The following is an 8,541-nucleotide window of genomic DNA, read 5'->3' on the forward strand; positions in this document are numbered from 1 at the left end:
CTGCACATTGACTCAGTACTGGTACTCCTTATAGTCTCATTATTACCTCAACTACCTGGTACCCCTGAACATTGACTCAGTACTGGTACTCCTTATAGTCTCATTATTACCTCAACTACCTGGTACCCCTGCACATTGAATCAGTACTGGTACTCCTTATAGTCTCATTATTACCTCAACTACCTGGTACCCCTGCACATTGACTCAGTACTGGTACTCCTTATAGTCTCATTATTACCTCAACTACCTGGTACCCCTGCACATTGACTCAGTACTGGTTCTCCTTATAGTCTCATTATTACCTCAACTACCTGGTACCCCTGGACATTGACTCAGTACTGGTACTCCTTATAGTCTCATTATTACCTCAACTACCTGGTACCCCTGCACATTGACTCAGTACTGGTACTCCTTATAGTCTCATTATTACCTCAACTACCTGGTACCCCTGCACATTGACTCAGTACTGGTACTCCTTATAGTCTCATTATTACCTCAACTACCTGGTACCCCTGCACATTGACTCAGTACTGGTCATCCTTATAGTCTCATTATTACCTCAACTACCTGGTACCCCTGGATATTGACTCAGTACTGGTACTCATTATAGTCTCATTATTACCTCAACTACCTGGTACCCCTGCACATTGACTCAGTACTGGTACTCCTTATAGTCTCATTATTACCTCAACTACCTGGTACCCCTGCACATTGACTCAGTACTGGTACTCCTTATAGCCTCATTATTACCTCAACTACCTGGTACCCCTGCACATTGACTCAGTACTGGTACTCCTTACAGTCTCATTATTACCTCAACTACCTGGTACCCCTGCACATTGACTCAGTACTGGTACTCCTTATAGTCTCATTATTACCTCAACTACCTGGTACCCCTGGACATTGACTCAGTACTGGTACTCCTTATAGTCTCATTATTACCTCAACTACCTGGTACCCCTGCACATTAACTCAGTACTGGTACTCCTTATAGTCTCATTATTACCTCAACTACCTGGTACCCCTGCACATTGACTCAGTACTGGTACTCCTTATAGTCTCATTATTACCTCAACTACCTGGTACCCCTGCACATTGACTCAGTACTGGTACACCTTATAGTCTCATTATTACCTCAACTACCTGGTACCCCTGGACATTGACTCAGTACTGGTACTCCTTATAGCCTCATTATTACCTCAACTGCCTGGTACCCCTGCACATTGACTCAGTACTGGTACTCCTTATAGTCTCATTATTACCTCAACTACCTGGTACCCCTGCACATTGACTCAGTACTGGTACTCCTTATAGTCTCATTATTACCTCAACTACCTGGTACCCTGCACATTGACTCAGTACTGATACTCCTTATAGTCTCATTATTACCTCAACTACCTGGTACCCCTGCACATTGACTCAGTACTGGTACTCCTTATAGTCTCATTATTACCTCAACTACCTGGTACCCCTGCACATTGACTAAGTACTGGTACTCCTTATAGCCTCATTATTACCTCAACTACCTGGTACCCCTGCACATTGACTCAGTACTGGTACTCCTTATAGTCTCATTATTACCTCAACTACCTGGTACCCCTGCACATTGACTCAGTACTGGTACTCCTTATAGTCTCATTATTACCTCAACTACCTGGTACCCCTGCACATTGACTCAGTACTGGTACTCCTTATAGTCTCATTATTACCTCAACTACCTGGTACCCCTGCACATTGACTCAGTACTGGTACTCCTTATAGTCTCATTATTACCTCAACTACCTGGTACCCCTGCACATTGACTCAGTACTGGTACTCCTTATAGTCTCATTATTACCTCAACTACCTGGTACCCCTGCACATTGACTCAGTACTGGTACTCCTTATAGTCTCATTATTACCTCAACTACCTGGTACCCCTGCACATTGACTCAGTTCTGGTACTCCTTATAGTCTCGTTATTACCTCAACTACCTGGTACCCCTGCACATTTACTCAGTACTGGTACTCCTTATAGTCTCGTTATTACCTCAACTACCTGGTACCCCTGCACATTGACTCAGTTCTGGTACTCCTTATAGTCTCGTTATTACCTCAACTACCTGGTACCCCTGCACATTGACTCAGTTCTGGTACTCCTTATAGTCTCGTTATTACCTCAACTACCTGGTACCCCTGCACATTTACTCAGTACTGGTACTCCTTATAGTCTCGTTATTACCTCAACTACCTGGTACCCCTGCACATTTACTCAGTACTGGTACTCCTTATAGTCTCATTATTACCTCAACTACCTGGTACCCCTGCACATTGACTCAGTACTGGTACTCCTTATAGTCTCATTATTACCTCAACTACCTGGTACCCCTGCACATTGACTCAGTACTGGTACTCCTTATAGTCTCATTATTACCTCAACTACCTGGTACCCCTGCACATTGACTCAGTACTGGTACTCCTTATAGTCTCATTATTACCTCAACTACCTGGTACCCCTGCACATTGACTCAGTACTGGTACTCCTTATAGTCTCATTATTACCTCAACTACCTGGTACCCCTGCACATTGACTCAGAACTGGTACTCCTTATAGTCTCATTATTACCTCAACTGCCTGGTACCCCTGCACATTGACTCAGTACTGGTACTCCTTATAGTCTCATTATTACCTCAACTGCCTGGTACCCCTGCACATTGACTCAGTATGGTACTCCTTATAGTCTCATTATTACCTCAACTACCTGGTACCCCTGCACATTGACTCAGTACTGGTACTCCTTATAGTCTCATTATTACCTCAACTACCTGGTACCCTGCACATTGACTCAGTACTGATACTCCTTATAGTCTCATTATTACCTCAACTACCTGGTACCCCTGCACATTGACTCAGTACTGGTACTCCTTATAGTCTCATTATTACCTCAACTACCTGGTACCCCTGCACATTGACTCAGTACTGGTACTCCTTATAGTCTCATTATTACCTCAACTACCTGGTACCCCTGCACATTGACTAAGTACTGGTACTCCTTTAGTCCTCATTATTACCTCAACTACCTGGTACCCCTGCACATTGACTCAGTACTGGTACTCCTTATAGTCTCATTATTACCTCAACTACCTGGTACCCCTGCACATTGACTCAGTACTGGTACTCCTTATAGTCTCATTATTACCTCAACTACCTGGTACCCCTGCACATTGACTCAGTACTGGTACTCCTTATAGTCTCATTATTACCTCAACTCCCTGGTACCCCTGCACATTGACTCAGTACTGGTACTCCTTATAGTCTCATTATTACCTCAACTACCTGGTACCCCTGCACATTGACTCAGTACTGGTACTCCTTATAGTCTCATTATTACCTCAACTACCTGGTACCCCTGCACATTGACTCAGTACTGGTACTCCTTATAGTCTCATTATTACCTCAACTACCTGGTACCCCTGCACATTGACTCAGTACTGGTACTCCTTATAGTCTCATTTATTACCTCAAACTACTGGTACCCCTGCACATTGACTCAGTACTGGTACTCCTTATAGTCTCATTATTACCTCAACTACCTGGTACCCCTGCACATTGACTCAGTACTTGTACTCCTTATAGTCTCATTATTACCTCAACTACCTGGTACCCCTGCACATTGACTCAGTACTGGTACTCCTTATAGTCTCATTATTACCTCAACTACCTGGTACCCCTGCACATTGACTCAGTACTGGTACTCCTTATAGTCTCATTATTACCTCAACTACCTGGTACCCCTGCACATTGACTCAGTACCGGTACTCCTTATAGTCTCATTATTACCTAAACTACCTGGTACCCCTGCACATTGACTCAGTACCGGTACTCCTTATAGTCTCATTATTACCTCAACTACCTGGTACCCCTGGACATTGACTCAGTACCGGTACTCCTTATAGTCTCATTATTACCTCAACTACCTGGTACCCCTGCACATTGACTCAGTACCGGTACTCCTTATAGCCTCATTATTACCTCAACTACCTGGTACCCCTGCACATTGACTCAGTACTGGTACTCCTTATAGTCTCATTATTACCTCAACTACCTGGTACCCCTGCACATTGACTCAGTACTGGTTCTCCTTATAGCCTCATTATTGTTATTTTATTGTGTTACTATTTCCTTATTTTTTTTACAAGGTACAAGGACAAGGTAGCACGTCCGGTGAAGACGTCAGGGTTCCATAGCCGCAGGCAGACCAGTAGATACAGGATCAGCAGCACTACAAGGTATCACGTCTGGTGGAGCATGTATCAATACTGGTTGGATGGAAAGAAAGGGAGCGATGTTCTTGGATCAGTTTTCTCCATTCAAATCTTTCCTTAAAACCTGTTGGGGCTAGGGGGTAGCATTAAACCCCCAGATGGGATTGCTAGCAAGGCTGGAAATTCAAAACATCAAAAATCTAATAATTTCAATTTCTCAAACAATCAACTATTTTACACCATTTAAAAGATAAACATCTCCTTAATCTAACCACATTTTTCGATTTTCAAAGAGGCTTTACAGCAAAAGCATAAAGTTAGATTATGTTAGGACAGTACATAGCCAAAAAAGTACAAACATCCATTTTCAATTCAAGGTCAGGCGTCACCAAAAGCAGAAACCAGCTAAAATTATGCACTAACCTTTGACAATCTCCATCAGATGACACTCCTAGGACATTATGTTATACAAGACATGCTTTTTTTGTTCCATCAAGTTCATATTTATATCCAAAAACAGCATTTACAGTCGCGGTGAAATTCTGAATTTTTTTCGCCTCAAATGCTTCCTTGAATTCAGCGTTACAATTTACAAAATTACTACTCGAAAACATTGGTAAATTATAATACTGTCATTCAAAGAATAATATATTATCATCTCATAAATGCTACCGCATTGCCAGATCTCAAAATAACTTTACTGGGAAATCACATTTTGCAATAAACGGGGTACAATGCTAAGAACAATAGGCTAGGCTATACAGTTAGCATCATCTAATATCGATAATGAAATTGTTAATATCCCCTTACCTTTGATTATCTCCATCAGAAGGCACTTCCAGGAATCCCAGGTCCACAACAAATGTGGTTTCTTTCGACAAAGTTCATAATTGATGTCCAAATAACTCCAAGTTGTTAGCGCTTCGGTAGGCTACTAAAAAGTAGGGCGGGGGGGGAAGTCACGACGTAAGTAAAAAAAATTATCTATTTACGTTCGTTCAAACATGTCAAACGTTGTTTAGCATCAATCTTTAGAGCCATTTTTAACGTGAAACATCAGTAATGTTTCAACCCGACCTCTCCTGTGTCTTGAAAAACGTTTTTGAAAAATGTCTCGCCTGACACGAACTCAAATGATTGCGCAGGTGCGGGCAATAATGAAGTGACGACATCCCAGGGAGGTCAACTTCTCTTCCTTGTCATCCGGTCTCTGTTCATCATAGACGCTTCAAACAACTTTATAAAGATCGTTGACATCTAGTGGAAGCCGTAGGAGGTGCGAAAGGAATCCTTTCTCACTGTGTTATCTATTAACAATGACTCAAAAAAATAGTACAGCAACAAAATTCTTTTTTTTTCTCAAGGTTTTTGCATGCCATATGAGTTTTGTTATACTTACAGACACCATTCAAACAGTTTTAGAAAAGTCAGAGTGTTTTCTATCCAAATCTGGTAATAATATGCATATCCTAGCTTCTGAGTTGGTGTAGGAGGCAGTTAAAAATGGGCACATATTTTTTTCAAAATTCTCAATACTGCCCCCTAGCCCCAACAGGTTCATTATAATTATTGCACAATACTGATGACGGATCAGCACCTAGAAAAATATTATCAACTAAAACTGCAAAAATTTGAGGTGGCTTATTCTAGTGCTTACCATGTTACCATCTTACCATGTTATAGGAGACACATCATGACATATATTGAGACAAATTACAGACAGTTGCCTACAAATAGGAAAATAGAACTCAATAGATCAAACATGACATACATTACAATATGATTGAAACAGGCCTAAAGCCTACTGGTTATATTTAAATGCTCATCTCGGTTTTCATTTGAAGCATCATTTTATACGTCGCTTGTTTCTATCAACTTTAAAGACATTTGCAACTTTGTATTTGTAGTCAACTTTGTTCTGAATTTATTGGCAGTCACAGAGAGACTGATAAACCATGTGATTCTATGTTTAGCTGAGATCGTGTGTGTATAAAGTGACGCTGGAGGGTAAAAAAGCATTTAACGACTCACTCAGCTGTTCCACGTTAATACCGATGGTTTTGGGAAACAGCTCAGAGATTTAACTGTCACGTCCTGACCAGTATAGGGGTTATTTGTTATTGTAGTTTGGTCAGGACGTGGCAGAGTGTATTTGTTTTATGTGGTTCGGGGTGGTGGTTTGGTTAGTAGGGTGTTAGATGTATTATTTCCGGGTTTTGGGTTATGTTCTATGTTTTGTATTTCTATGTTCTATTTCTATGTTTAGGTTAATGGGGGGTTGGACTCTCAATTGGAGGCAGGTGCTTTCTCGTTGCCTCTGAGAGTCCTATATATGGGTATGTGTTTGGGTTTTGTATTTTGTGGGTAGTTGTATTTAGCACTGCTGTGAGTATTAGCCTGTGAAACTGTCGGTCTTTCGTTCTCTGTTTTTCTAGTTTTTTCCGTGTTCACATTTATTTAATAAATATAATGATGAACATGCAACCCGCTGCGCCTTGGTCCTCTCTTCACTACGACAGCCGTTACAGAACTACCCACCACAAAAAGACCAAGCAGCGGAGAAAGGAGCAAAGGGGATTACGGGTGGACTATAGGGAGCAGCACCTGGAGTGGAGGAAGCAGCGCGCTCGGGAGGAGATGGCATCCTGGTCGCTGGAGGTTTTGGAGTCAAGGATTGACTGGACATGGGAACAATTACTGGACCACTGACAACCTGCCTGGGAAGCAGGTAGAGCACGAGAGGCACCCCCAATAACATTTTTTTGGGGGGCACACGGGTAGTTTGGCTGGGCCAAGGGTGAGACCTAAGCCAGCAACCCGTGATTATATGGAGGAGCGTATGGAGTGGAGGGCGCCAAGTTATGAAGAAGTGCGCACGATCTTGCCCATACGCACGCACAGTCCAGTGCGAGATATTCCAGCCCCTCGCAGATGCCGTGCTAGAGTGGGCATCCAGCCTGAGAGGAGGATGCCTGCGCAGCGTGTCTGGTCACCGGTACGCCTCCTAGGTCCAGGCTACCCTACTCCCGCTCTACGCACGGCAACCATCAGGCCCCTGCACAGCCCAGTTCACCCTGTACTAGCACCCCGCTCGTACAGGGCTACTAGTTCCATCCAGCCAGGATGGGTTGTGCAGGGGGTGCGTTCAAGACCGCCTGTGCGCATTCATGGCCCAGTATTTCCAGTTCCTGCCTCTCGTGCTGACCCGGAAGTGCGAACCCCTAGTCTGGCACGTCCAGTACCAGCACCACGCATCAGTCTTCCAGTGCGTAATCCCAGTCCTGCTCGGCAGATTCCTGCTCCCCGCACTAGCCATGAGGTGCATGTCTCCAGGCTGATACCTCCAGTACCAGCACGACGCATCAGGCTTCCAGTGCGTCAGCTCAGTCCAGAGTATCCGGCTACAGTACCCCGTCATGAGTATCCGGTAAGAGTGTTAAGCCCGGAACCGAGTGAGACGGCCTACAGTTCGGAACCAAGGTAGACGGCCCACTGTGCAGAACCGAGTGAGACGGCCCACTGTGCAGAACCGAGTGAGACGGCCCACTGTGCAGAACCGAGTGAGACGGCCCACTGTTCAGAGAGAGGTGAATGGGTCTACAGTCCGGGACCTAGTGAGTCTGTCTGCCTTCCGGGACCGAGTGAGTCTGTCTGCGATCCGGAACCAAGTGAGTCTGTCTGCGGTCCGGAACCGAGTGAGTTTGACTATAACTTTGAACTGTGTGAGTCTGCCTACGACCCGGAACCGAGTGAGTCTGCCTACGGTCCGGAGCCAAGCAAGTCTGCCTACAGTCTGGAGGGCAGTAGGCCTGTACCTGAGCCACCTCCAGTATAGGTGGGTTGGGGAGGGGGGGTGTAGCACAGGTGTCGTTGTTGACAGCAGCCACCCTCCCTTCCCTCCCTTTAGTTAAGGGGGATTTTTTTGGGGGGGGGGATTTTGTTTATTAATATGAGGTGCATCCGGGGTCTGCACCTTTGGGGGTGGGGGTACTGTCACGTCCTGACCAGTATAAGGGTTATTTGTTATTGTAGTTTGGTCAGGACGTGGCAGAGGGTATTTGTTTTATGTGGTTCGGGGTGGTGGTTTGGTTAGTAGGGTGTTAGATTTATTATTTCCGGGTTTTGGGTTATGTTCTATGTTTTGTATTTCTATGTTTAGGTTAATGGGGGGTTGGACTCTCAATTGGAGGCAGGTGCTTTCTCGTTGCCTCTGAGAGTCCTATATCTGGGTATGTGTTTGGGTTTTGTATTTTGTGGGTAGTTGTATTTAGCACTGCTGTGAGTATTAGCCTGTGA

The 8,541-nt window shown here is 44.2% G+C and overlaps 1 protein-coding gene across 1 annotated transcript in view; it reads left to right on the plus strand.

The window, feature by feature from the left end:
- Positions 1–5,942, plus strand: part of LOC115191155 (uncharacterized) — a 50,742-nt gene extending 44,800 nt beyond the window's left edge. The window contains exon 9 of the mRNA XM_029749110.1: positions 5,929–5,942. Within this exon, the coding sequence (XP_029604970.1) occupies positions 5,929–5,942 (14 nt within the window). The remainder of the gene's footprint in view (positions 1–5,928) is intronic.
- The last annotated feature ends 2,599 nt before the right edge of the window (positions 5,943–8,541 follow it).

This window comes from Salmo trutta, unplaced genomic scaffold (assembly GCF_901001165.1).
Source record: "Salmo trutta unplaced genomic scaffold, fSalTru1.1, whole genome shotgun sequence".
Lineage (NCBI taxonomy): Eukaryota > Metazoa > Chordata > Actinopteri > Salmoniformes > Salmonidae > Salmo > Salmo trutta.